We start from the raw sequence: 27,993 nt of genomic DNA on the forward strand, positions 1-27,993 counted from the left end.
AAAGCATTAATTAAACAAGCCTTTTGATAGGTTCCAAATGGCTCTTCATCAGATATGATGCCCAGATCTCCTATCCATATCCTGTGGCAGCGAGGGGGCTTGATGCTCCCGAAGCAGAATGGGCGAGTTTCTGTAGGGATTAGTCCAAAACGCCAGTTATATCACCTTACTGTGTCCTTACGAAAGACAAGGCGAATATGATGTAAGGATCTCCAACAAACATGGCCTGGACGGTCCGACTTACAGAATCAGCATTTCAGAGACCAACAATTGTCTTGGACTCAGCGTCTAGACTCAACGGATGTTGTCCATCATATTGCCACTCTGCCCTACAACCAACAGAACACTCTAAAGGAAATAACAAACGTTGCAAGACCGTCGTCTGTGCTTCACACCATCTTATGAATCACTTGACTGTTCCGGCCCGGTCTCTTTTCTAACTCACTCCCATCTTCTGGCGTGTGATAGAAAAGCTAACATACACACCCTTTCAGTTCAAAGATTAGCCGATTAGAGATCACGATAAGCTACCCAATAGCATAGGCTGTTCTGATAGCTTCGTATCTTAGTCCACACACTGTTGAGCACTCTGGTCTCCTGAGTCTTTGTGACTGAAAGAGGCAGAATAAACTTTACCATAAGCGAGGACAGAGCCTCCTTTCTGGTGAAAGCGTCCGGATGGCGTTGAAGAAAAAAGCCACGATCCAAATGCCTTACAGCCTTAGACCTTTGACGCGGTCTAGACTAGTCCAAGCCATATCTAATGTCGACACAATAACTTCAACATCCACACACTCACTATTGGCAGTGCATTAATATCACCATCTTTTAAACCCTCAGCCCTTTTTCAATATGTCTCCTTTTTACCTGCAAAGGCGATAGTGTATCTCAACTAAATCGGTCAGCTAGACAACCGCTGCATCCCTCTACTGACACTGTCGGCCGCCCTTGTTGAGATCCCTTGCGATGTGGCTGATCGATGGATAACCTCCAGTCGAAAATGTCCGCAAGCTGCTGAGGGAGCTCGGACGGACGTTTGTAGTGCAATGCCGTAGTGTAGATACTCTAATCTGTAGTCTCTGAGGTAGAATACGAGTTGAAACCCAAGCTCGAGGTGTGGTGATGAACGAATGGCTGAAGAAACTGGTGTGAACCGGCTCACTGGTTTCATCATTCATGATATCAGTGTCGATCCCTTGCTATGCTTGAAGCCTGTGTAACACAGTAGATAGATGACCTTTTCAAGCCAAGAACCAGCCGTTTTGAGACATTAACTTTGTCACTTTCGGCGATCATTCCTTCCAACCTTTGCTCTGAGATGTGATATATCTCAAAAGGTGAAAGGGCAAATCTCTGATGACAAGTCACGTTGTTTCGATGACCAATATTTTGCCCAGCAGCCCATGTTTCATTGGGACCACATTACGTTATAAAACACTTGCATTCCAGTGTTAAATAACTGAGGAAGATGTCAGATGAGAAAATTTCCTTGGTGTGGTGGAAAACTTGAGTCTGAGATCATGAGAAGAGAAAAGGTCGCTTCATGATGCTCGTTCACGAGGTCCATCGAGATCAAGTTTTCAGATTGTTTATTCTTACGAGCCTAAACTGAAATCTAGAGGTGTATATGACCATTTGATAATGTTGAGATGAGGAAGAATTGCTTTCAAGTGCATACGTCTCTCATCATTAGGATTCAAAATCTGCCTACCTCAGCTATCTATCAATTTTGTCTACACCATGTGCCTCTTATCCTTAGATGAAATTGCCCAGTTTCCATGTTGTATCGTGTAATTCTCATCCATGTCATACCTTATAGTTTTCTCATCCTTTTCGTGAAAATCACCGTCTTTCAATAGTCGAGTGTAGCGTGTGCTGCTTCATAAGTGACACACAGATCAAACCCAAGATTGAAAACGCCAGCAGTGTCAGCCAGACACCCCTGAAAGCATCTACAAAGGAGCTAACAACTCCATCATACCATCCCTCGGGGAGATGGTTAATCTCATCGAGATCATCTCGGATACGGTGAATTTCATCCGCAGCGCCAGGCTGGTCGCCGAACCTCTCCCAAAGCCGTGCCTTGAGGATGTTTTGGTAGACAGCCGAGCCAATGGTGATTCCAACAGTGCTACCGAGACTGCGTGCTAGGTCTGCAGGCTTTGTTAGCAATACTAAACACTACCGTGTACATGGACAACTTACAGGTTGCAGATGTGATAACAGCTTGTTGAGAGTGATCCACCGCAGCGATACATGCCAGTAACGTCGTCGTGAGTGTTGCGCCATACCCGGAACCGATCAAGAAGAACGAAACACCTATCAGCCACTTGGGGCTATACTGATTCTGGACGGTGAGAACTACTACACCCGCGATGAGGACGAGTAAGCCTGCTACTCCAAGCCTGGTGTACTTTCCAGTCTTCTTCATGACGAAGCCAGAGAAGAGGGAACCGATCGAGATACCGATCGGGGATGGCAAGATCTGGACACCCGACTGCGTGGCGCTGCTACCAAGAACCTGCAGGTAAAGCGGAACATAGAAGAGGGCCCCCATGACCGTCATGGTGCAGGCCAAATTGCAAAGACAGGCATTCAAGACAGTTCGATCGAGGAGAAGCTTCACAGGAATGATTGGCTGGCGGGCCTTGCTCTCCCAGAATAAGAATAACCCGAATGTGATGACAGCCAGAGGAATTGTTGTCAGGGGGAGAGGGTGCGTCCACGGAACAATGTTACCGCCCGAGTTGAGTCCCAAGAGCAGCAACACCAGGAACGAGCATGTCAGGAACGCCCCTACAAAGTCTATACGGGCGAGGAATGACTTGTCCGACTGCTTGGGAGGAACCCTGACCAAGAAATGGACGGCCACAGCAGAGACGAGCACCGGTGGTACCTGAATCAAGAATGCAAGTCTCCAACCTTGGGAAGTGTGGTCATTGATTAAACCACCAAAGACACCACCAAGCATTGCTCCAGACCCATAACAAATGTTACCGAGGCCTTGAACAATACCTCTCCTGCGCAGAGGAACCAAGTCTGAGCCCAAGAAGGTTGAGATGCTCATCAAACCACCACCTCCAATACCCGCAACAACGCGACCGATAATCATAGTGGTCTGACTATGCGCAAGGCCGCAAATGAGATTTCCAGCTGCGAAAAAGAGGTTGCTGAAAACGAGACCCGGTCCTCGGCCGAAGATATCCGTCAACCGGCCTGAGATGGGCTGGCACGCAGCATTGGAGATGAGATAGGCTGTCGCAAGCCATGAGAGCAGACTCAGAGATTGAAACTCGCTCGATATGGGACCTGAAAGAGTTGCGATGATGGTGGAATCGACGGCACCCAGGAAGACGCCTATCCAGGCAGTGCCGAAGATGAGAATGAGCTTGGCAGTCGGTACCTCCTCAGCAACAACGGTCGTCTCCTCTTCTTGGCCTGCTGGGAGACCCTGATTCGGGTCATCTCCCTGAGCTTCAATTGCTGGCTCGGCATCTGGGTTTTGACCTTGGCCGTTTGACTTGAGCAAGGGAGTCCGTTCATCACTCAGCGGAGCAACACCGTTCTCAGCCATGGCAGATGCCGCGCTGCCGCTTGGACTTTCTCTCATCTTTACTCTTATCAATAGAGTGAAAAGGACAAAATACTTTAGACGAGAACGTTGGACAGCGATGTAAGGATTTATTATAGGTAAGAATTATGTGAGATTGATGTAGTGCAAATAGAGGTCTGGTCTAATAATACCGATATTTGATGATAAATGCCATTGGCTTTTGTCCCCAACCACCTTCCGTCATGGTCAAAGTAGGGATAAGATATAGAACGCAAGGGATAGTCGTTAACTAACCAATAACATCGATGGTCTGGGGTCGTTAGCCTGGTGCCACCTTGAACCGACAACGGAGCTGGCTGGAGTACAGATCATCATCCATCATGCATCTTGTCCTCTTCTCATAACATTGAGGCGACATCATCATGATGGTTAGGTAGAACATGATTTGATACACATGTGCTCATGGGAAGGCAGCACACTGTCTGCTTGTCCTGCTCGTTGCTCCTCATGATGTTCCGTTTTGAGTCTAGGTAATTTCCCAAAGAGATAAGTCTTACATGATCATTTTTAATTCATATTTTTTTCATTCATTTATATGCTCATAATTTTATAGTCATGACAAACCCAGACAGTAGATTCGCTGCATGAACCCATCTGTCGAGCCAATAGGGCTCCTTTTTGCCATTAAATGCAACGCTATGCAAACTCATACCTTTCCATATAAGTGGCTCTTCGCCAATTGGAGCAGGAAATAACGGGTTCAGTCTTCCAAGGTGTATCATAGTGACATCTCAATCTCCATGATCTCCTTGATACCCTCCTCAATGCCCTTGGCCTGCTCGGGTGTGAGACGGGGAAGGGGTCGTCGAGGGTGTCCGCCGTAGCCGTAGTAGCTTTGGATAGCGGACTTGGTGCCAGCGATGGCAGCCTTGGTCAGCACCCAATCGCCCTTGGAGAGCTTCTTCTGGAGAGCTTGAGCCTCGTCTCTCTTGCCCTTGACGTAAAGGTCCCAGACCTTAACACAGGTCTTGGGCATGACATTGGCACCGCCAGCAATAATACCACTGCCACCACTGACAAGGGTCTGGACAGTGAAGTCGGCAATACCTCCAAATGCAAGGTAACCGGAACCCTCTTGGAAGGGTGTCTTGGCATCGGAAGCGAGAGCGACTCGGGTCAGCTTACCAGTGCTTCCACAGGTGAACTTTGTGCCGACAATGTTGGGGTGCTGGCCGAGCTTAATGAGGAGGTCACTGTCCATGTCAAGACCAGCGACAGCACCAGGGTAGTTGTAGAGGATGATGGGGATGGGGCTCGCGTTGGCAAGGTCGATGAAGTAGTTGTAGACGGCGTCCTCGCTCATCTGAGCCTTGTAGTAAGAGGGAGGGAGAACGAGAGTGGCAGCAGCGCCAACCTCGGCGGCCAGCTTGCACAGCTCAACGGTACCCTTGACGCTACCCTCTGTGGCTCCGAGTACGACAGGAACAGACTGGAAACCGGCCTCGTCCAACGCTTCTCGTGTCGCCTTGGTAACGGCAATCTTCTCCTCGCGTGTACAGTGGACGGCCTCGCCGTTGGAGCCCATAGCGACAAGGCCAGCTAGGCCAGCCTCACCGAGTCGCACGGCATGCTTCTTGATGACGGGAATGTCGAGCTCCTCAGTCTCGGGGTCGAAAAAGGTCATGACGGGGGCGTAGATTCCGGTAGGAAGCGAGCTGGGTGTGGCCGCGTGACCATTCTGGCCATTGGTGGCACCATTGGAAGAAGTCATGATAAGAAGTATGGGGGGATGGTTTGAGGATGAGAGGCGACAGAGGGGACGTGAAAGAAACGAGATATATACGACAGCAAAACGACAAGGCCAGAGTTTAAGAGAAACAAAAGAGGGACTTTATAACTTATGGCACCTAGCGTAGGAAGCTCAAGGCATCATGTCGAACCGACAAGTGCGTTTTCGGCAGCCAGTCCCAATCCCAGTTTGGGGGTGGATTCGCTTCGCTTCGGGAAGTCAAGTGCTCCAAGACAGACGTGGGTATTGGATCGACCGTCCCCCAATTGGAAGAATGCGGTGCAAGTCTGGGGTCAAGAGGACCACAAAATTCTTTTAATGGTGGTACGCTACCCCGTATGTAAGGTGGGAATTGTTTGAAGTGAGGTATCAGATTGAGTGATAAGAGGCCAGTCGTGATGCTGAAGTCTAAAGCCTCAACGTCGTAGCCAAGACCAAGACTCGGCAAGTCAAGCTCGTACTTAACGAGAAACGTATCGGAATCCTCGGGTTCGTACCATGATCGATTGATATCTTGGCAGCTGGGTGGTTTGATACCTGGAATGCGAGACCGGCAGTTCAGGTCGGTTCCTTGAAGAATACGACTCGGTAGAAACGTTGAACGAAACCTCCATGCTTCTGGATGCATCCCTTTTCTAGGATTAAACACTTTGCATAGACCCTTAACTGTTGATCTAGCTAACTTTGGCACAAGGAGCCGGCTGGACGGGAAGGGTGATGGAGAGAGAGGCTCATCAGACAACAACAATATTGGGTCGCTTAAGATCCATGTTGGACATCCCGCGTTGAGGTTTGGTATTAGCCGGTCGAGAGTCACCCCCTTTGAGCCTCGAGCTGACCGTACTGGATGCGGTGTGTGAGGCAAAGTGCATGGCTGAAATACAGGCGAGTCCGAAGGGAATAAGCCTAGGTACCTGGAAGTCGACCGACTTGCGGCTGAGTTGGGCGTGTGAGTTGTTTGGGTGGTGATGTTGATGCATGGGGAGTTTAGTGTTGATGGGGGGTAAATTTTCATGATAGCCTGTTGGATGTTTTAGAGGCTCTGTCTAGGGCCAGTAAACGGAGAATTATTGGTAATGGTACCCCCAAAGTGGCAGGTGGGATTTACCACAATGAGATGTTGGGTTGCACAGAAAAGACAGTCACGATTTATCACTGGTTTCTCCGCGAGACAGAATCAATTTTACTTGTCAATAAGAAGCATAAGCGATGGAAGTATAGGTCAGCCAGACATATCTGTACGATATAGTCAATGCCCTTGTCATTCAAGCCACCTATAGTTGTAACTTACAAGCGGTCATGAGCCGGTCGTTATAGCGGCGTGGGGGTGGGGGATCCGGATCCGACCCCGCCATTTTACCCCTCATTTGATTGTCGCAACTAAAGGAACCCACTGATTGCTCTAAGTTTATAGTGGTGATCCATGCTTTGGGGGTGGCTCTTAGTTGCTCGACCCTTTTGTTCCATGCAAAAGGTCATTACTGTTCAGTACCCGCGGGCAGAAGCGCCTTCCCGTGTTTTTATACTGCATTTCAATATTTATCTAGGTAGGCCCAAGGTTAGCCTCGGGTATGCGGCAGCTTCTGTGATCAGTAATAAAGAGCTGCTATGGGGACTATTTCTCCAAACCCCCGCTCTCGTCCCATAGACTCCATACAATAGTTTAGTCTGTAGCAACAAACCACCAAGATTTACATTACAACATTTATGTTGTTGTCTTTCTAATAAGGCAGATCAATGAATCTAGATCATATCCCCCATATTCATTTCCCCACAGTCACATGAGCTCTTCATTCCGTATCATGACTCCATAAGAACACTTTCCATCCCAAGCTCGAGATTGGGGGGTTTCCAGCGCGGGGACTCTTTTTTCCTCCAATCGCAGACGGAGAGAACCCCGAACATGTCCCCCAGCTTCAGTAGCCAAAGCTCAGGTTAGCTTGCGGAGACATGAGCGAGCAATTCATAAGAGAGCTCATGATTGCACTCTAGACATCTTCTCTTGACCAGTTCAGACCTTGAATCGACTTGCGCATTCTTCCATACATTAGTCTGGAAGTATTTTTATACCCTCATACTCTGTCTTGAGTCTCATCATAGCTTCTGTTTCTTTCCCCGCGTTGCCCCTCATCACATTCACAATGGATCCTCTGAACGTCTTGATGGTGAGTTGAACATCATGACGCCAACCAGTTTTTCAATTAACTAACAACTTACTCTCAGATTGGTACCGGAGAGTACACCACTGGCTTTGTTGGTGGTGGTGCCTCTGGTTCAGACAAGAAGGTCGGCGTTGTCGGTCTCAGTCTCTTTGACTTGCGCCGTCGCGAAAAGGTCAACAAGTTGGGCATGGTCGGTGTCAATGGCAAGAAGTTCCCTGCTATCCGTACGTACTCTACCAAAGTCACAACAGCTTTCACTTACTAACATCTCCAGGCGAACATCTCAACAAGAACATCCAGCAAGTCTACAACGACCTCGACACCTCCTTCGACTCGTTCCCTGCCAACGACAAGGTCGATCCCGATGCCTACAAGTCCGCTATCGACGCCCTCAGCCCCGGCGATGCCATCACAATCTTCACTCCTGACCCTACTCACTTCCCCATCGCCAAGTACGCCATTGAGCGTGGCATCCATGTCATGATCACAAAGCCCGCCGTCAAGGCCCTCGAGGAGCACCAACAGCTCGTCGAACTCGCTCAGAAGAAGGGTGTTTACGTCTACGTCGAGCACCACAAGCGATACGACCCCGCCTACGCTGATGCTCGCGCAAAGGCTCAGAAGCTTGGCGACTTCAACTACTTCTACAGCTACATGTCTCAGCCCAAGTCACAGCTTGAGACCTTCAAGGCTTGGGCTGGTAAGGAGTCTGATATCTCATACTACCTCAACAGCCACCACATCGATATCAACGACTCGATGGTTCAGGAGCGCGGGTACGTCCCTGTGAGCGTTAATGCTTCGTCCTCCAAGGGTGTTGCCGTTGAACTCGGCTGCGATCCTTGCACCGAGGACACAATCTCTCTTCTCGTTACCTGGAACAAGAACGGCGAGCCCACCAAGCGCGCCGTTGGTGTCTACACTGCCTCATGGACCGCACCCCAAAAGGCCGGTGTCCACTCCAACCAGTACTTCCACTACCTCGCCGCCAACGGTGAGATCCGTGTCGACCAGGCCAAGCGAGGTTACGACGTCGCCGACGACTCCGTCGGTCAGATGATGTGGTACAACCCCTTCTACATGAAGTACGCTCCCGATGAGGATGGAAACTTTGCCGGTCAGACTGGTTACGGTTACATTTCCATTGAGAAGTTTGTCGATGGCTGCCGTGCCGTCAACTCGGGCAAGCTCAAGCCCGAGGACCTTGACGCCAAGCCTCTCCCCACACTCAAGAACACCATTGCCACAACGGCGATTCTCGAGGCTGGCCGAAGGAGTATCGATGAGAACAGGGAGGTCAAGATTGTCATTGAGAATGGCAAATGGAGATTGGAGTAATGGACTAAAGCAAGAGACGGATACCATATGCTGCATGTAAATATGTCTGACGGGTTACGACCAAAAGTAATGATCAAGCCTTTTTTGTTTATACTTTAAATGTTCTCATAAGAAGTGAAAGTGAATATGCTTTGCATTTAATGCGGGGTGGATGAAGTCGCCATGCGGGCTCTTAACTTTGTAGCTCCACCAAAAACTCAACACCACACCTTGTATCGATCGTTCCAAGATTTAGACTCATTCATTTCTCTATTTCATCTTATCCCCCAATTACTTGTATACTGGGCTGGTTCAAAGCATATATCAAACCGCCATCATGCCCGACCCTCACTTCTCTGATCTCATCCTTCCTCAAAATGAACAACTCTCCATGTCTCAGTTGATGGCCTCTCTCAAACGCACAACACTCACAATACACAACCGTCTAACCAGTATTCAAACCGACGCTGAATTTGTAGACAATGTGTCTCATTCATATGCCCCACGACCACTCGTTGCCAACGAGCGTTGTGGCAGTTGGTATATCCCTCCTGAGCGGAAAGGCGCGAGTGCATATTTCAAAAGTACGGATGGTCACGAGAGAGCGTGGAAGTTTAGTACGAGGAGATTGAATTTGCATTTAGTTGAAATAATTGAGAAGAATGACGGGTATGTACTGAGATGGAGTATTCATTCTTATCTTTAGAGTGAAAAGTTAACTCGTTGACAGTATCATAATCGTCGATTCTACTCGTCGTGGCAAACGTAAGTCCTTCATCAGATTATATTCACAGGTTTGAATACTGACTTATACAGGAATGCCCGATGCCCTCTCTTCCACAATTCCCATCTGGTGCACTGTTCTCAACCTTGCCATTATCCCCTCACACCCTTCCTCCAGCAAACTTTACCTCCCATCTCATCTTCCCGCTACAACTCACTCGCAAATATCCACCCTCATCCCTGGATTTGTTGCCTCCTTAAAAGCTCTCAATCTAAATCTCCCAACATGTCTCACCAAGCCACTGCGCCCATTCTGGGTAACTCCTGACTCAACCCTTCCCTCACCAGAAGACACAGAGTCCATATTTGAGGATTTCAGGCCTGTAATATGCTGCACGGCTAGTCGCCGTGTGGTAGGCAGTGAGATGGACGAGGGCGGATACATTCAGGGCGCAGGTGATGATACTGAAATGTGGGCACATGGTCTCGAAGCGCCCTTGTTCTGGGAGAATGTCGATGAGCTTCTTGAAACATCAGAAGCAGAGCTGCCAGATCTCATCTCCAGGATAGTCGACGAACAAGCGACTAGCAAGAAAGATGAAGGATTTCAACTACAAATCGTGCCTCACATATCTGTTTGCGCTTTGCCCCTCCCTGCCATGCCCGCCGAATGCCGCATAGCTATAACCCAAGATACAACACCAAAGGACTCATGGTTGAAGTCTAAAACATATATGCAAGCTGGCCTTGGGAAAAGCAAGTTGGCAAGTCGGAATCTTCGCACTGCGCTACCTGAAATATGCGACTTCGCCGCCAAGTATCTTGCCTCAGTTGAGGAACCTGGTGAACAACGCATTGCTGTGGCATGCGAGTCTGGAAAGGATCTATCAGTTGGTGTGGCCCTTGCCATATCATGCTACCTGTTCGGCGATGAAGGAAAGGTCAGGGATTCGACAAAAAATGTCTCGTTTACAAAGAACTTGATCAAGTCGAGATTAGGCCTCATCATGACGGCTTATCCTGGGGCGAATCCTAGCCGCGCCACATTACAGAGTGTTAACAGCTTCTTAATGGATTGGCGGAAATGATAGGCGCATCATGTATGGAATACCCATTAATACTTTGAAATGAAGACGCTTACAGTAGTAATCGATCATGAGAAGTAGCATATTGACTGATTAATGCGAACATGTCTTAGATTGGTCACCCATGTCCCATGATATCCAAGTAGATTCATCAAAACTGCATTAGTTAAGCAGGACTTTGTTATCCTGAACATCCCTCTCGCTATATGGCTTATATGTAAATTTGGGTATTCCTCAAAGTAGATTGTCATAGCAACAAACTCTTCTCTCATCTAAACCTCACCAGCCTCAATCTTTTGCAGAGCAGCGGGGAACTCGGACCAGTCACGCATGATGACCACAGCACCAGCATCGCGCAAGACCTGTTCCATCTCGGCCTGCTTGTCCTCAGCATAAGGACCGACGTAGCCAATGACCTTGATTCCAGCACGGGTACCGCTGAGAGTACCGCTCTTGCTGTCCTCAATGGCAACTGCCTCCTCGGCCTTCTTGCCGAGCTTCTCAAGAGCATGGAGGTAGATGGCGGGGTCAGGCTTGCTGGTAGGCTTCTCGAGACTTGTGGCAGCAGAGAAGACAACGTCGCCAGGGAAGTACTTGTCCTGGCCGACCTTCTCGATGGAAGCGCGAACTCGTCGAAGAGCAGAGGATGAGACAACAGACATTGTGTACTTTCCGGAAGCAGCAAGCTTCTCGAGCTGCTCATCGACACCAACGCAAGGCTTGAGGGCCTCCTTGAGCTTGGCGATGACGGCGTCTTCCTCCTTTCGGACGTAGGATTCGAGGTCTTCGGCGGAAATGTCGATGTTGTAGTTCTTTTGGAGGGTGGTGAGCATGCCACGGAAGTTTTGGCCAACGAACTCCTTGATGAGAGTCTCGCCAGTGAATCGCATGTCAACCTTGCGAGACTCGCAGATCTCGTTGATGAGACCAGCGCAAGCCTCAAAGGCAAGCTCCTCAGAGAGGACGAGGGTGTTGTCGCAGTCGAACAGGAGGGTGTTGATCTGGAATCACATGTCAGCTAAGAGCCCATACTATTGCTGGTTGTAAAGAACATACCTCAGGCATTTTGGCGGATAGTAATAGTGAAGCTTTTAGAGAAGAAGTATGTGCAAGTTCTAGAAGGAATTGGGCGTATTAAGTAGGGTTATAGGAGAGAAGGTCGTGGAAGAACGGTGGAGCGAGAGATGGTGAGAGAAGAAGACGAGAGTGATGGAGTAAGTGTGGGGGAACGGAGGTTTTATGGAGGAGCTGTCTTTCCTTGATTGAAGATACGGAGGCCCAGAAGGTGACGGAAAGCTCATGGCACTGCAGAAAGCTGTAATTGGAACATGCGAGTGTAACTGGGGCTTCTACTAAGTCAAGACTACGGGGGTTGTCCGGGTTGGGTTCCATCGACGGGATGTTGCTTTTGAGCGTGCATCAGCCATCCAGCGTGTAAGACTGAGAGTAGACAGGGTGGTTGAGAAACCCCGCGGGCATGGGGAGCACCAGAGACATCATCATGAATTATGCGCCAGATGAGTTAGACAAGTATTGACGGCATTATATATTGAATATCAAGAAACATACAAAGGTAGTTCAATCACATATACTGCTCATACTATCCAGTCGAGTCACGATTGGAGTCTTCACCAAACACGTGCAAGTCAGACAAAACCCCTCGCGATCCCGAATCAAATCGAATGCAATGAACAAATACACGAATAAAATGCCCCTCCCCCTCCATCCAGGCCCAGGCCCAAGCTACTAAAACCAAAACTAAGGTCCGACTTAGAACCGCCAAGTGTCGTCATCGCTGCACTTTGAATCCCTGTTAAACAAGACACTAAGTGAGGGGGACCCGTTTTCTTCCCTTCCTGCCGGTCCGCATCAGCGATGTTGTTCTTTGAGCCTCTAACAAGCATGAGTTGGTAGCATGGACCAGGGCTGCTTCGAAGCAACGGGTTGGTTGGCTTAGAAGAGAAATACCTCCTCTCATCAAGATTTCTGGGTACCGTACATAAGCACCAAGAAGACATCCCATCCATACAACAACATACCTTGCTGCAGGTGACGGAGAATTCGAACCGACCACCCGTTTATCAACAAGCCATGCACATATTGTGGTCATCATAAGTCTGTATGCAAACAGTCACTCAGCAAAGGTGGACCCTCGCCATGTTTGGCTTGAGGGATTTGCATCAGTCCATATACAAACAACCTAGTCGTTGCATCGTGATCATATCAACAGCCTAATTTGCACCAACAAAAACATGCATGAATACAAATTGATCGAATGTTCAAACCTGCCTCAATATTAGACAGCTATATAAGACATAAGTACTACTAATTAAACAACCATCAAATGGATATCAAAGGCCACATGCTAATCAACTCCCTTTCATCCGCCTATAACTTTGTATTCTTCAACCTGAGCTCCTTCAAGGGACGAGGTCCATTCATCAGACTTCCACTCTTTTCATTATTCGTAAAGTTCCCAACGCCATAACACCAATCATGTGTAATGCAAGCTTTTGCAACCGAATCTTGATGTTGCTGGCTTGAACAAAATTCCAGCACATCTCTAGTATCCGGCCAGAATTGCAAATGTTTTCGCTCGCGGCGAGCCTCTATAGGATCTCCCTCAACTTCTGCTTCTGGTCTGCAGTCAAACTTGATGGGAAGTTGATCTTGTACTTGATGACAAAATCGCCTCGCTGGCCCGGTTTCTTCGAAATTGGCATGCCCAGACCGGGGTAACGCTCCTCGCTGTTGGGCTGGGTAGGACCGCCCTTCTCTAAGTTGAGCTGTCGGCCATCGATCGTAGTCACTGTTCTTCGCCATCCAGTAAGGGCCTCCTTTAGGTCAAGAGTGACTGTGTGGACGAGGTCGTTGTCCTCGCGCTTGTAGAGAGGGTGTTCCTTCTATAAAACTGTTAGTCATCGAATTATACCTGGGGTTAACATGAATTTGTGCTTACCTCTTCGACGATAAAGTGAAGATCTTGGCGACCTCCCTCTACTTGATCACCAACTCCGTTGAACTTGATCTTGGAGCCCTTCTTCAGACCAGGCTTGATGGGAACTTCGAGAATTTGGTCGGTCTGCACCCGCTTCTGGGTGGAATCATCGAACGTCTTACGCTTGATCTTCATCTTCTTGGTAACGCCGTTGAACAACTCCTCAAGGGTCAGAGGAAGAGGTCGCTCAACAGTTGTAACCTCTGGTGTCGTTTCCCTGGCTCGTCCATCGAAGCCTGATCGCGTGCGCGAAGCACGACTGCGAGGACCTCCACCAAATCCGCCGAACATGCCAGCCATGTCCTCATCATCAACGCCGCCGTGCATACCGCCGGCTCCGTTGCGCATGAACTCGGCGAAGATGTCTTCGGGGTTACTGAAACCAAAGCCGCCAGCACCACCGCCTCCGGTGTTGAAGTGGAAAGTTCGGGTGCCTCCACCGGGCATACCGCCTTCGAAGTTGAATCCGCCAGGCATGCCTCCAGCGGCAAAGGGATTGCCACCGGCACCGGCACCGCTTTCGGGTTGAGCGGTACCACCACGGAGGAGGAATTCGAGACCATATGAATCATAAATCTTGCGCTTTTCGGGGTCGGAGAGAATCTCGTATGCTTGCGAGCATTCTTTGAACTTTTCAGCCGCATCGGGGCTGTTCTTGTTCTTGTCTGGGTGCCATTTCAAGGCTGCTTTCCTGTGAGAACATGGTGGTTAGCTACAGTCGATGGGCTTAGTGTGGATTGCGCTGAGGGCGATATTTGCGACGACAAGATGCTTCATACTTGTCGAGCTACCCATGTACTTGGAGGCGGTGGCATGATAGGAAGCTGTGTTTACTTACTTGTACCCCTTCTTAATCTCGTCTTGAGAAGCCTCAGGCTTGACATTAAGAGTGTCGTAGAGCTTTGTCTCTTTGACCATTGTAGCTTTTGGTCAATGTTGTACTCTCGAGTGTATGGGTTTGCGATGTGGTTCAAATGTGTTGAGTTGAAGTGTGAGCGGTGGACGAGGGAGGAGTGGAAACAAGAATGGGGGGAGTATGTAGGTAGTAGGAAGCGTGTTACTTTGTTTTTAAAGGAAAACCAAGAGTAAACAGGTATGTTTGTGAATTCGAGTGTGATTAAAGAGAGGGGAATGTGTTGGTTGCAAGTGTGAGTTTACAAAAGGTGAGGAGGATTAAGTCAAGTTAACCTATTGACACTGATGCTTCAAAGCTTAGTACTTACGCTATGCGACCGTAAGATGGTTAGGCGATGGAATTTAGAGAAGCCACCGCTGGGAAATACTGGGGCCATGGGACCTTGTGGAAGCTTCCAAGGGAAAGCGGCAGGCCGCCATGGAGATAGAGACCTTGATATGGAATGGGCACTGGCTGGCTGGGGGTGGGGGTGACGTCGAGTCGATCGATTTCCATTCAAAATAAAGAAGATGTACATCTAATTACATCTGTGACTTTTTGTTTTGTTCACAACCGTCACAACCACATGTCAATTTTCCCATCCAAAGTCAAGCGTTGGATCATTCAGAGCTGATAAAAGTCAATTCCTGCAACATGCACGTCTGACTAAAACTCTGTTGGTCATGCTGCGGTAGTCTCATGTCGGGCTCGACCCAACCTACTAATCGATGATACCTGAAAGCACTCGCAGGGTACAGTGACCTATGACGATACCTAGCCGTGGTGGAGATAGCGCCCCAGACGCCCAAAGTCCAGACCAAGACGTCCAGCTCCGAAGCTCGAGATGGTTCCTGGAAGCTTGAGCGGGTCTTGGGGACGCTCAAATCTTGGCCTACCTACTGCAATGATATTTTCCATGTGCTATACTTTCTATTCATCGTTTATACTCTCTATGATACCTTACACATATCTGTTATAACCCTAAGCCTGTACATAGCACCTACAATTTGACGACTTACCCACCGGGGCCTGCAGCTATTCCTGTAACTAAACCCCAGCTTACCCATCTCTATGATCGAAGCTTCTAGAACCTTCTAAGCCATTAAGCTACAGTTTGACTCTGTACAGGATAAGTGCGTCGGCAAGCTGTATTTATCTGGTAGGTACTAAGGTATCTGCCTCAAATAAGCATCATGGAACGACAATCTTTGATACACAATACTTAGATACCTCGGACTTGGTAGTAATCTTTATTTGTGTACACCATTGCCACAACAAATCCGGGAACACTGCTTACCCATGTACCTCCATCACCATCTTGGATATAAAACTGGGCAATAAGCCAACTCATATACAGAATCTAGGTCACTCTTAAGCACCTCTCTGTCCCAGAAACAATGGGCAGAACATGATTAACCATTTCACAAAATATCTTACACCTACCTACGAAGTTTCGGCATACATAACCTTGAATCTTTGACTGCATGTCTCAAATTTCTTTACATTCTCATAATCTATTATGAGTCAGTAGCCTATGGCATTCAGAAATCAATTCAAATAAGTGAATTTACAGAAAATGGAGTTTTATTCTCAGCGTTAGATCGTCATCAGGGAATAACGTCCCAGTGCATGCCTACACAGCACGGCACGTGTGAATCAATTAATGAGGCGCAAAGCATATTCTTATCTTATCGCTGCTAGTTCAGTACGTACCCCTCCGCGGCCACTGGAAGCGCTGCTCATCAGTTAGTGGTCCATCTTCATTCCTTCATACAACTTACAACGAGTGCGTTTCGTCAGAAGCGCTCTCCAAACTCTCATTATTTACTACTCGGCTCTTTCTTTGCCCATTGTTCCCTTCGTTCAATTCTTGTTCCCATCTGTCCTTCGAGACAAACTCATTGGTTCGTCGTCCCCTCAGTGGGAGGAGCACCACATCAACAGGTTGAGCTACGACATCCAAGAGGAGCTTCATATTCTACTCCTTGGCCTCACAGCTTCACCAACCACTACACCATGGCATCCATGGAGCCTAATGAGGGGGAAATTGGTATGGTGATGGAGGTTTGCAATCTGAATGCCATACATGATCGCGACTTGGTTATACAGGCCCTCAAGGTCAGCTCAGGCTAAATCGTTTGCCAAGCACCCGTTGCGACTGACATACGTTTCTTCGATAGCTCAACAACCGTGACCCCGAAAGAGTTGCCGAGCAATGGTTCAATGATGAAGAAGGCGTATGAATACCTCTCTCCTACATCAAGACCGAGTTCGATCGCATGCTAAAACGCTACAGTTTCGCTCAAAATACCAAAAGATCTGGGATGACTCAGTATTCAGTGCAGATAGAGACGGTAGCACCAACAATGCCGGGATATGTCAGTTTCTCCATGTATCACTTTCTTGACCTTGACTAAATTCTGTAGCCTTTCATGTCGAATCCTCCGATCACTCCGTTATTCAAGGCGTAACTCCTCCGCCCGACTCCCATCTATATGGCGCTCCCTCGAGACCTCCTTCCCGATCAAACAATCGATCTCCTCTGGGTACGGTGGTGGACTGGACCGCGGCACATGTGCCCGGTATTCCTCTTGCCCCCTCCAACCAACATACACTAACCGAGTCGTACCAAGGTGTCCCAAACAGCCAGGCCCAGGAAGATGACGACGTACAACGAGCCATTCGCGAGTCGGCACAAGAAGCTGGCATAACGATACCTCAACAAGAAACCGGCTTTACAGGACCATCGGAGCCGGCGCCAATCCAGTTTGGACCTGCCAATCGCGAAACCTATAATGCAGCAGACTGGGCAATGGTCCCTACTGGATCGGCCAGCAAGTCTGAGACGCCAGTGGATGGACCTTCGGCATCGAAAAGAAAGCGGACGCCAGGCGCTCCTGCAATGTTGACGACGACCGGCACAGCGACCTATCATCGACTCGGCGGACTCCTCACGATCATGCATGAAATCCCCATGGCCAGAAACGTACTTCTCAATATTGGCGACTTGGCTCCGACATACGGCAACAACAAAGACTGGTGGAGAGGTGAAGAAATCCTAGCGCCAGAAGTTTTGGCTAAGATGAATAACGAACAGAGCTGGAACAGCGGTGATTTTAATAGTGGCACTGCGTTTGAGGAGGAAATTCACCGTCTAATGGCTTTCCTGGACTCCACCGAGCGTGGGTATGGCTCAACATATGTGCTGGTGGACTTGATGGAACACAGCGGCCTTGACAAAGAGAAGCGATTTTACGAGATGCTTGGTCAGAGACATCTGGAAACGATCCGGCCGATCATGCAAGTTGCTAGTCTTGCATTATTCCATGGCGACATTCTGGAAGAGGACGCAACTTTCGGCATGCTCGAGATAGAGCACACACGTAACGAGTACAAGTGCATCAAGACCTTGTATGAGGCACTTGACCATGTAATGTGGAGCGATACGCTTGGGTCCGAGACGATTAACGAAGACTCTAAAGTGGCTTTTTTCAAGGAGATGGGTGAAGTATTGGTACTCGACATTGGTTGCGACGGACCAAAGGACCCAATAGAAATACCGCAGGAATTCTACCCAGAAAAGTACATGATATCGCGGAGGGACCATGCCCGCCGCATCCAGTACGGTTGGCGCCAGACCAAAAAAGAGATGGCACGCCTTGAGAAGGAAAAGGAGAAAATTGATCACCTGGCCGAGGCTTGGGTCACCGATAAAGCCAAGACCAAATCCGACCTCTTGAAAAGGTCGGCAGAGCAGTGGGAAGGTTACAAGAGCTATCTTGATGGGCTTGGAAAGTTCCAGGCATTGGAGAAATCTGGATTTGACACAAGCAAGTACCCCGACTATCATCAGGCTGTTCCTGATCGCGATGGCGCTGCGAAGGAACAGTACCAGACGGTTGAGGAGGTGATTCAGTACTCGAAAAGGCTGCTCGAAAGTCTTGACAAGAGGATCAAAGGTAGGTCTTGCGACTCTGAGTAGACTGAAAATGATTGACTGACCTTTGCAGAGGTCGATGCGGAAATGGAACAGATGGTAAGGAAGCAGAGGGCCCTAGGGAGGCTTCTGACTGTGCCAGACAAGCCAGGTCGCCCGGAGCCTATGACCTGCAAAAAGTACCTACTCCGTGGAGTGGCCACATCTCCTCATATAATATATGTCTGTCAACGCGAGGAAGAAGATTTGATAGAATTGAACGGGGAGGAGAGCAAACCAGCTGAGCAATGGTGGAGACTGGCCTATACTCCTTATGGTGATGAAACAGCCACCAGAGCAGAGGTAAGGAAGCGGAACGGGCTTGAAGCCACAGAAGAGTTGACGACTAACACCATCACAGAAACTGGATATCGAGCAAGTGTTCAAGGAGATGTGGAATGACACTACCAAGCCATTGCTCGTATATGCCACCGAAGAGGCCCTCAAAACTCCCAAGCAACCCCTTCCACCTCAGCTTGAGCGATTTGTCAAGATAGACAACAAATCTTTTCGACAAGAGTTGGCCGAGGAAGAGTCGACAGTTGAGGTCAAGACAACCCCAACCTTTGATCCCATCTCACCTTCCAAGAGAAAACACCGAGCCGACAGCGTTGGATCAATGGACAGCAACCGTGCATCGATTGGAAGCGATGGTAGAAACGGGTGGGACCACCCATTCTGGGACAACCCATCCAAAGATCAGGATGATGAAATAGGTACCGAGATGAAGGACTATGGGGGTTCGTCAAACTATATTCATAGTTCTGATCTTCTTGATGACGATCCTCCCACACTCCCAGCTCGACCTCAGGCCTCGACTGCATCCACAACGGAACCAACGTCGGCTACCCTAACGCCCAACACAGTCGGCGCTGATAACACGGACAGCGCTCTGTCTATGTCAGAGGAGTCTCGAAGCCCAGAAATGCAAGAGAGGTCTAGGCCTCCTCCTATGATGTCATGGAAAACCTCATCTGAAAGAAAGGGGTCGGTCGACCTGATAGATATCGACATGGACATGCCAAATGAGAAGCAGTAGACATCCTCAGGTGGTGTTGTTTTGGAGGCGTACCAGGAGGGGCGCAAGTGGTTGCATTTCGTGGTTTGGCTTGTTGAAATCGAAGCATGGGCGGACGATGGGAATCGCCGCTGTCTTATGACACGACATGATTCTTGCTAGCATTTGAGCGTGAGGCGTTTTCCTCCTACATCCAAGGAAGGTGAGGATGGTGGCATCGTGTTGAATGAATTATTGGTTTTCGACAGCGATTTGGGTTTCTGAACGTAGCGGCTCAGATTATGATCACGATAAAGGAATACAAAACACTATTTATCACGATGCAGTACAGTTAATTCAGTCTCTATTTCGTGATATCTGTTCATGTGCCCAATAAGTCACTTCGATCATTCTCATTTCTGGATGCTACGATATCCTTGGGTCTTCTTTTCAGTAGCCCCATTGAAGAAGCATCTGATGAACAGTAACCTCACAGTCCATGTTTAGGTTTTGGCGCCCCAATATCGCCTGAATCTCGTATTCTGTCTATGAAGAAATCTCGAATGGAACACACTCCTTTGCTCCTCGTAACAGCATGTATAAAACAGAAACCGCGGGCCCATCACCGCTTCCCGCATACCAAATCCCGTGCTTCGTTCGTGACTATTCTAGTCAGAACAGGCCGCGAATCTCTAACGCCCATAATAAAAGACAACCCGCTATACCGGCTATACTGCAGATGAAAAGACGAAACCGTTAAAATGCCGATGATGAACACAGCCGACCCTCCATACTGGACCTTCCCAAGAAATGCACTACTGCGCCAGGACGTCTAATTCCGGTCTCTAACGTCGTCGTCGTCGTCTTCATCATCATCATCAAAATCCTCCATATCCTCCTCACTGTCACTACCGCCAAAGTTGAATTCCTCGTCGGTCATGTTCCAGAAATCGGCGTCATCATCGACTGGCTTTTGTGGTGCAGTGGTGAGCTCATCGGTAGTAGGCATCCTAGAGCCTGATGGTATGTCCTTCTGAGACTTATCAACGATTTCTTTTGCCTGCCTGTTGTAATCGGCTCTGTTGTCGCGGTAGAGGACGCTTGCGTCGACGTTCGCAGGGGAGTTGATCTCGGGATCATCGAGGAGGAGCAGGACGGATCGGAGCACAGACTCGACACCGTGGAGCACATTCCAACGCTCGCTAGCCAGCTCGCCCGAGTGCTCATCTTCACCAGGTTTGTGGAGGATAGAGATGCAGAGAGCGCCGTCGGTGTAAACGTTGGGGTGGCAGATGCTCTTTGTCAGGAATTTGAAAGAAGGAGGCTGGTATGGGTAATCGTTCGGGAACTTCATCTCGGCCTTGAGATAGGCACCGTGCCAGGCGCTGTCGGGGTTGACGACCCAGAGGCCGACTTTCCAGCGAAGGAGGTTCGACTCGTCGGTCTTGAATGGAACTGCATGTTAGTTCTCGCCTTTGACTGTGAATTCTTGTAAAAACACACCTCAATATCAACCCACTTCTCCTTTTGAAGGGGTATGAGTTCTTGCATAAGTCGCTTCTGCGCCATGATGACTGATTGGTGGTTCAGGTCGGTGTCGGTGTCGGTATCGTAATACTGGTCCTATGATAGGGTCCCCCAAATGAGCGAGCGGGTGGAAAGACTTGTGGTGTAAGGGAAGATGTTTGTTGCAGGTTGGTAGCTGAGTGCCAGGCTTAATAAATCAGGCCAGAAGCAGAGGCGAACCCAGGGCGTGGAAAGGGCGGTCGAGGAGGGGCGGGAGTAGGATGAGGAGGCCGGCGTTTGCGGCTTCGGCGATTGGCGCGAGGTGGTAGCTAGCGGCAGCGGCAACGACAGTGGTGTTGGTCTTGGTGTTTTGGGATAAAATCCAAGTGATGTGAAGTGGCACTCGTTTCGCTTCGTTGGCAGATCCTGTTTGGGTCCCGCTTTCCCTTTTATATAATAGGAAGAAAATGCTTGATTTTGGTGAGCGAGTTTATTTTTTGTTCTGCTCTGCTTATTGCTAAGCCGTGACCTTGATGAGCGGATGCTTTCAGGGAACGTTAAGACCAGGACCGTTGAGATGGATGCTCTGAAGAAAGAGGCTCAAACAGGGAGAGGAAGGGAGAAAGGGATCGCCTCCTATTGTTGCTTATTCACACACAGAGAGAACAATAGGATAAGCTGCAAAACGACAAAATAATAATAAATGGAGAAAAAAAGAAGAGAATAGAAAAGAATGTCTATCTATCTGCCTCCGGTTATTAACTAACAATAAAACAACTAGAGAGTCATTCACCCATCGGCCAGGCCGCAGCCGTCCTGGGACTGGGACTGGGGCTGGGACTGGGACCGGGGCGTTTACAATAAGTAATGTACCTGTTCTGCCAGCCAGTGACCGCGGTCATACCTGCCATCATGCCATGTCTGACGCTGACACATGCCCTGTTTGCGCCTGCCTTGCCCCTCCTCGTGCCTGCTTCGGTGGAAAAAACTGACGTTGACGTTTTGTTGGTCCCTTAACTCCACTTCGGCTCCATCCTTTCCCCACAGATCACGCTTAGGTACGTACCCGTCTGCTCCCGGTCGCTCGGGTGCCTTGGTATATTGACTTAAATTGATGGTTCATGTATTAAAATCAAGCAAGCACTTTAATTTGGACAATCAACAATAAAACTTAGACGTTATGGTTGTTAATCAACATTCTTTTGTTCTTTTTCCTTCTCTGCTCCATAGGTCTTTGCATACATCCAAAACACACTGTTGTCACTTGTTTCAACTCCAGGGTGAGTGCAGCGATATCTGCACAGTAAGTCGATACAACATTTATCTATGTATCATAAACGTTTCACTTAAGAATATTATCAAAGTGATCATACTATGTAGTACCTTCAAGTCAGCCAAAGCATTATTGTCGGAATGTTGTTGATCTGATCAATCGAGTCTTTAATCAATACAGATGCTTAAGTTAAAGGTTTAGAGAGAACTAACAAGGTTCATGTTTTGATTCAAAGACCTCAAAACCAACAGTGCCGTCAAGAAACAAAATTATATGCGAATTGAGTTGTGTCATTCAAAGATATTTTCTATCTGAGTTCCAGTTCCAATACGAATAGCCTGTACTGCAACCCATCTTCATGCAATGCGTCCAATATTCATAAGCACATAAGCAATATATCCTTTCTATGCATAGTCCTCCACAGCAACACTCCAACATAGGTATTACGCACCTAGGTCGTAGTATACACAGTTGCCTGAGCGAAAATTGTAGAGGAACGCGTGCCGTGACCCGTTCTTCTTTTTATAGGTGTCTCGCCAGGTGTCCAACTGGTCATGAATCTCCCGTATGTACTTCTTCTCTGTATTCGTAACTGAGTGTTCGACCTGTCGCCAGCCATCGGGTTCCGAGAGACATGTCTCCCGCATCAGGTCCATAACCTGATCTGTTGTCTCAATAGCCAAGACCGGCCCTTCGAGGAAAGATCGCACCAGGCTGCTCGCACTGACCTGGGCTTGTTCCACAACCGTTCTGCGGTTGAACTTTTTGCTCCGCGTTTGTGCCACCAACACACGAACTTCCTGCTCAGATTCTTTATCACCCGAGTTGGAGTCCGTGGTGCTGTTGCCACGGAGCTTCACTACTGATCGTGAGTCGCGTTCTCGAATCTCGTTACGAAGCCAAGCAAGCAATTGTGTCGATGGCATGTCCGCATCCGGGACATCCTTTCGCCCCATGCTCTTGATCTTCAAGATGGAGTCCTGTTTGATGATAATGATCCAAGAATACGTTTCATCACGGTGTTTCGACATTAAATCCTCAGGCGACCTAGCGTCTTTGGCCATCTCAGCGCTAATGTCGTGCGCCCAAAGGGTCTGGAGTATCTCAACACCTGACGATCTCAGCACAGCAGCATCGAAACTGGCGACAAGACAGTCACACTGCATCATATAATCAGTACAAGCCTTCAGCTGCAACTGTAGGAGATAAACTTACTCGTCGAGTGTTGAATATACTGTTTGATTCGTCTTCGGCCTTTTTCAAGAATGGGCGTCCACCGGACTTCGGGGGTTTTGCCAATCGTTCCCATGCCAAACTAAACCCAACAGCGTGACGTTCTCCAAACTGACTACCAACTTTCGGTCGATGTTCCTTGATCAGTTGATCGTATCTGCCACCAGCAGCAAAAACATCCTTGACCTTCTTGTCGTAGAGGCAGGAGAAAAGAACGCCCCCTGTATAAAAGGCCTCCTTCAGACTGTTGAGAGGGTTGATGTAGACTTTAGTCCCCACACTCAAGTGCTTGCAATACTCTACGACTTCTTTGAGATGAGCGATAGTTGGCGAGGCTCGCTGGTACATATCGCTACCCTCAAAGAGAGTCTTGAGCTTGGCAAATGTCTTGTTCGGTGTGTCTATTTCAGGTCAGTTCTGTCGGATGTCGAATCGCAGCAACTCTTTCTTACCTCTAAAATCAAACTTTTGTAATTCGTCCACACTTGTAGCTGAAACACCCACAGTTGGCGACCGCAGTTCAATTCTAATTTTCTGCCAGGTGTAATTGTGAATGTTCAGCCTGCTCAGGACATCCGCCGCTCCGCTGCGACTAGCAGGCTCAATTCCACAATGCTCAAAAATAAGATGCAAAAGATCAGAGTGTCCAAGATGGAAACACATGGCTGTTGTAGACAACGAAGGGAATGTGTGAATGATCTCATCAATCACCTTGAGAACCTCCGCTTCTTTTAGGGCAAGATCCAGCGTGTCTGTAGTGACAATATCAAAATCGACTTCTCCAAACATAAGCGGCTGTCCCATGTCTTGCTTATCACGGAATACGTTGCCAAAGGTGAAAGTTCGTTGAACAACCGGTCCGTTGGTTTGCTTGGCCATTATTCTTGCATTTCCAAGAGTTAGGTCGTAGGGCAGTTGGAGCACATTGCCATTGGGATCCAAAAGTTGGACGGCATTATCGCCATAGTGAGTGGATTTTGGATAAATGATACCACGAGGAGTTTCCAAGGCGCCATGGCGGCGGAAGATCGACACCAGTTCTTGTTTCACTAAACCCTGATTGAGTAACTCCTGAGGGCTCATATTCGCAGAAGACATATCCCAAGCGTAGTTCTTGGCAGGCTCCATGCGCTTTGCAAAGAGAGTCGAAAGCATCTTGCGATAGTAGGGCGAGCTGGGGTCTGCGAGTCCTGCAAGAGTGCGTCTGATAGTCTCACTCTCCATTTGAACCGGCAACTTTCCACTCTTGAGAAGGTCTGTACTCGAGGGCCTTTCTTTCGGGTTGTGGTTGACAAGAGATAGCACAATTTCGGTCTGGGCTTTCTCTGCAGGTTTGAAGTCTGATGGTAACACTGGCTGCGGCCGTCTAAGCTGGCCAAGAACATCTGCCTTTTGCATACCCATTATGGGTAAATAGCACATCTCGAAGAATATGATTCCCAATGAATACATCTGATTTTGTTAGTCCAAGAAGGAGTTGCGGGCAACTCGATTCACTTACATCGACCTTTGTGCTGTATATACCGTTCACTGTCGATCTCACCTCGGGCGCCGAGTAATAGGCTGTGCCGATACTTCTGGTCATATCGTCTGTCTCCAAGGTGTTCGCTGTGGTGGACTTCTCGACTGAGAACTGCCCGCTGGTGGCAAGTCCAAAATCACCAATCTTGACATTGTCAATTCCATCGGAGCTACTGCTGATGAAGATATTTTCCGGCTTGAGGTCTCGGTGAACGATGCTCAACCCGTGAATATGAGCTAAACCCTCGAGGACCTGTCGGAAAAGTCTCCAGATCTCTGCCGTATTCTTGTAAAGGTTCCTGGCGATAAGATCCCTTAGAGTCTATCGAGTTTGGTCAGCAAAATGTTATCCTCAGGGTAGCATAGGGGCCTGACTACTTACTCGCTTTTCACAGTACTCCATGGAAATGTATAGTATGGTTCTGTAAGAGCGTTGATAACGGGCGCGTCGCTGGAACATAGCATTCCTTTCTTTGTCCGGAGACACAACTCGATGGATAGACATTTCATCCAGTGACTCATCGTCTTCATCTGATGAGTCCTCTTGTTCGGAATCTTCTTCGGAATCGTCCTCATCTTCATCCGATTCTTCGAACCCGTAATCCGCGCCTGCATTTGATGAAATGAAATCGAGACCTCCTGTACTAGTGGCGAATTGGATGTCAATACCAACCGACTCAGTGCCTTGTGTGTTCTCCTCCGTAATGTAACCGGTCGAAGTATCGTCCTCAGTATCACCTTGGTCGGTAATCTCCTCAACCCATGTGTTGTAGTATCGGACAACCGCAGGATGGCTAAGCTGGGACAGCAATCGAACCTCCTTTAAGATTTCTGTAAGACTGGCCTGTGATCGCTGCGTGATCTTCTTGATGGCATAGATCTGACCGTCGAGCTTTTTCCTTGCTTTAACAACTTCTCCAAAACCCCCCTTTCCCAGTCTGCCTTCTTCAACGAAGTCTTCGGTGTATCGTGACAGAGAAGGTCCCCGGTGGGTGGTTGAATCACGCCGAAACTTTGGAATGGGCTGGAAGGAAGTCGCGGGGCTACTTGACAAGAGGGCAGATGTATCATCGAAGAGAACGGGTGCATCAGTGGCCAGGAATTCGCTGGATCCGAGCTCAAATGCTCTAGGTCTCTTTTGCTTGTCTTCCCTAAAGAATCTACTCACTAGTTCATGTAGAGAATGAGAAAGGGTGACAGATTCCATAAGGTTCTTGGGCGATGAGTACGTTCGTAGCACGTCGAGGCCAAAAATCATCTGGACGAACACAACACCAAAATCCCAAATATCGGTCTTGAAAGTATACTGAGGTTTTGAGGTGCCGGCAATCTCTGGAGGCAGCCAATAGGCAGACTTGGCAGTGTGCAATCCAGGAAGTCCTGGCTTGTGAGAGTTGATGGAGTGGATTTCCCTTTGATACCAGGCATCAGAGATTTTAGGAATGATTTCACCTGTGGCTTCTCGGAACAGAAGAATGTTCCCTGGATGGATATCTTGATGAGCAATGTTCTTGTTGTGGAGAAAGTTGAGTGCATCTAGCAAGTCCCGCGTCCAAGAACGCACTTTGCCAATCTCAATTTGCCCTGCAAGTTCCAATAGCTCTTCCAAGGGACCCTTCTCTGCCAAAGGCGATAAGACACTTATAGTCCACGCATTTGCAACAGTGGGATCTGTGGCGAGTCCAGCCTGAACCCTGAAGTCTAAAACGTCAACGAGATGACGGTGCTGAATCCGTTTCACAGTCTTGAGATCTTGGAGGCGAGATTCGAGACTCTGAAGTTGAAGTTTGAACTCCTTCGAGTCCTTGCTTGTGTTGCGTAAGATAGTCTCCTTTAGTGCCATAGTCAAGCTGCCTTGTCCATTAGCCAGGACAGGCCTGACTGTATAAACGATAGACACAGGCCCTTGTCGTGGTTCGCATTTGCCTGCAACAGATTTGAAGACGATGGTGTTTCCCGACTTATCTGTAGTGTTACAAAACTGGTCAAACTCAATCATCTCGTCTGTTTCTGTACTGGGGGTCAGCTCCTGGTGAGAGTTGCCGTTAGGACGGCGCTTCGATTCCTTGGCCTTCTGTTTCTGTCGGTCGATTTGTTGCTGAAGCATCTCGGCCATGACACGCTCCTCTTCCTGGGTCTCTTCCATCTTCTTGCGTTCTTCCTCTTCCTTCTTCTCCTGAGCTAACTTTGCCAAATAAGCTTCATGGCGTTCTCGTTCTTCTTCGAGGGATGGTAAGTGTTTGCCATCTGCCTTTGCTTGCGCGGCGTCCTCGAGAATATCGCGTACTCCTTCAACGATCTGATCGATCATCTCTTGTTCGTCCTGGGCAAAGATCTTTGGTTTCGTCTCCAAGAACTTCTGAATCTTGAATTGGGTGACTTCCTTAAGATCATGCTTCTTCAAGGTGACAAGAGGTGGCGATTTTGGGTAGGTGGCAGTCATGACAAAGCTCAGAGTACAAGCAAAGTCTTCATCTTTGGATGCCTTTATCCGTATGTCAAAGTGTGGTTCGGTTTTCTATAGGGCGTGAGCTTCGGCTGCCCAGTTGGAGCTCGGGGGACGTCGTAGGACTCTACCTTCCAGGCGCTTTGGGTTTCCGAATGCATAACAAAGTCGTCGCCATAGATAGCCTCGAGGGCAAGGATCTCGTTCTGTTGTAGTTCTTCATATTCGATTTTGTGGTTGACCTCCGGGCTCGCAGTAGGTTGGAGACCGGGGAAGCTTGAGTCATTGGTGTCGTTGTTGAGAGTCAAGGGCGTCTTCCATACCCCAGGTTGTTTCCCCGCCATGTTTGCGCAGGTTCCAGAGGAGAGTCGAGTCACAGCAAAAGCCGTGACGCTCTACAGGGAAGAAGCCATGGCGGCGAATAATAGTAATAATAAATTGAGATAAATAGTTGTAAAGGTCATCCAGTGAATGGATGAGAGATAAGAGAAGCTTCCTTCTGACGTCGAGCCGCAAAAA

General features: G+C 48.6%; 10 protein-coding genes across 10 annotated transcripts; 3 read left to right on the forward strand and 7 right to left on the reverse strand.

The window, feature by feature from the left end:
• Nucleotides 1–1,733: 1,733 nt before the first annotated feature.
• Nucleotides 1,734–3,610, reverse strand: FGSG_05127 (uncharacterized protein; the record flags this gene model as incomplete). The annotated part of the gene is made up of 3 exons (XM_011325323.1): nt 1,734–1,875; nt 1,982–2,153; nt 2,206–3,610. 3 exons carry the CDS (start codon nt 3,608–3,610, stop codon nt 1,734–1,736), a joined length of 1,719 nt encoding a protein of 572 aa, XP_011323625.1.
• Nucleotides 3,611–4,205: 595 nt separating this feature from the next.
• On the reverse strand, nt 4,206–5,371 carry FGSG_05128 (uncharacterized protein). Its single transcript, XM_011325324.1, has one exon. It carries the CDS (start codon nt 5,322–5,324, stop codon nt 4,332–4,334), a length of 993 nt encoding a protein of 330 aa, XP_011323626.1. The 5' UTR covers nt 5,325–5,371; the 3' UTR covers nt 4,206–4,331.
• Nucleotides 5,372–6,076: 705 nt separating this feature from the next.
• Nucleotides 6,077–6,697, reverse strand: FGSG_05129 (uncharacterized protein; the record flags this gene model as incomplete). Its single annotated transcript, XM_011325325.1, has 2 exons — nt 6,077–6,363; nt 6,634–6,697. 2 exons carry the CDS (start codon nt 6,695–6,697, stop codon nt 6,077–6,079), a joined length of 351 nt encoding a protein of 116 aa, XP_011323627.1.
• A 675-nt stretch (nt 6,698–7,372) lies between these two features.
• Nucleotides 7,373–8,935, forward strand: FGSG_05130 (uncharacterized protein). Its single transcript, XM_011325326.1, has 3 exons — nt 7,373–7,507; nt 7,566–7,728; nt 7,779–8,935. The coding sequence occupies exons 1-3, from the start codon at nt 7,484–7,486 to the stop codon at nt 8,840–8,842; spliced, it is 1,251 nt and encodes a 416-aa protein (XP_011323628.1). The 5' UTR covers nt 7,373–7,483; the 3' UTR covers nt 8,843–8,935.
• A 223-nt stretch (nt 8,936–9,158) lies between these two features.
• FGSG_05131 (uncharacterized protein) lies at nt 9,159–10,632 on the forward strand (the record flags this gene model as incomplete). The annotated part of the gene is made up of 3 exons (XM_011325327.1): nt 9,159–9,490; nt 9,552–9,586; nt 9,638–10,632. The coding sequence occupies 3 exons, from the start codon at nt 9,159–9,161 to the stop codon at nt 10,630–10,632; spliced, it is 1,362 nt and encodes a 453-aa protein (XP_011323629.1).
• A 149-nt stretch (nt 10,633–10,781) lies between these two features.
• Nucleotides 10,782–11,837, reverse strand: FGSG_05132 (uncharacterized protein). Its single transcript, XM_011325328.1, has 2 exons — nt 11,686–11,837; nt 10,782–11,630 (listed from the first exon to the last, which is right to left on the reverse strand). The coding sequence occupies exons 1-2, from the start codon at nt 11,692–11,694 to the stop codon at nt 10,902–10,904; spliced, it is 738 nt and encodes a 245-aa protein (XP_011323630.1). The 5' UTR covers nt 11,695–11,837; the 3' UTR covers nt 10,782–10,901.
• A 1,063-nt stretch (nt 11,838–12,900) lies between these two features.
• FGSG_05133 (uncharacterized protein) lies at nt 12,901–14,934 on the reverse strand. Its single transcript, XM_011325329.1, has 3 exons — nt 14,466–14,934; nt 13,589–14,318; nt 12,901–13,532 (listed from the first exon to the last, which is right to left on the reverse strand). Exons 1-3 carry the CDS (start codon nt 14,543–14,545, stop codon nt 13,239–13,241), a joined length of 1,104 nt encoding a protein of 367 aa, XP_011323631.1. The 5' UTR covers nt 14,546–14,934; the 3' UTR covers nt 12,901–13,238.
• A 1,604-nt stretch (nt 14,935–16,538) lies between these two features.
• On the forward strand, nt 16,539–19,537 carry FGSG_12689 (uncharacterized protein; the record flags this gene model as incomplete). Its single annotated transcript, XM_011325330.1, has 5 exons — nt 16,539–16,640; nt 16,703–16,759; nt 17,146–18,481; nt 18,533–18,801; nt 18,860–19,537. 5 exons carry the CDS (start codon nt 16,539–16,541, stop codon nt 19,535–19,537), a joined length of 2,442 nt encoding a protein of 813 aa, XP_011323632.1.
• Nucleotides 19,538–20,327: 790 nt separating this feature from the next.
• FGSG_05134 (uncharacterized protein) lies at nt 20,328–21,064 on the reverse strand (the record flags this gene model as incomplete). The annotated part of the gene is made up of 2 exons (XM_011325331.1): nt 20,328–20,939; nt 20,999–21,064. The coding sequence occupies 2 exons, from the start codon at nt 21,062–21,064 to the stop codon at nt 20,328–20,330; spliced, it is 678 nt and encodes a 225-aa protein (XP_011323633.1).
• A 1,653-nt stretch (nt 21,065–22,717) lies between these two features.
• Nucleotides 22,718–27,818, reverse strand: FGSG_05135 (uncharacterized protein; the record flags this gene model as incomplete). The annotated part of the gene is made up of 6 exons (XM_011325332.1): nt 22,718–23,434; nt 23,490–23,908; nt 23,960–24,959; nt 25,009–25,350; nt 25,411–27,546; nt 27,606–27,818. The coding sequence occupies 6 exons, from the start codon at nt 27,816–27,818 to the stop codon at nt 22,718–22,720; spliced, it is 4,827 nt and encodes a 1,608-aa protein (XP_011323634.1).
• Between the last annotated feature and the right edge of the window lie 175 nt (nt 27,819–27,993).

The sequence above is a fragment of the Fusarium graminearum genome, chromosome 3 (genome assembly GCF_000240135.3).
Source record: "Fusarium graminearum PH-1 chromosome 3, whole genome shotgun sequence".
NCBI lineage: Eukaryota > Fungi > Ascomycota > Sordariomycetes > Hypocreales > Nectriaceae > Fusarium > Fusarium graminearum.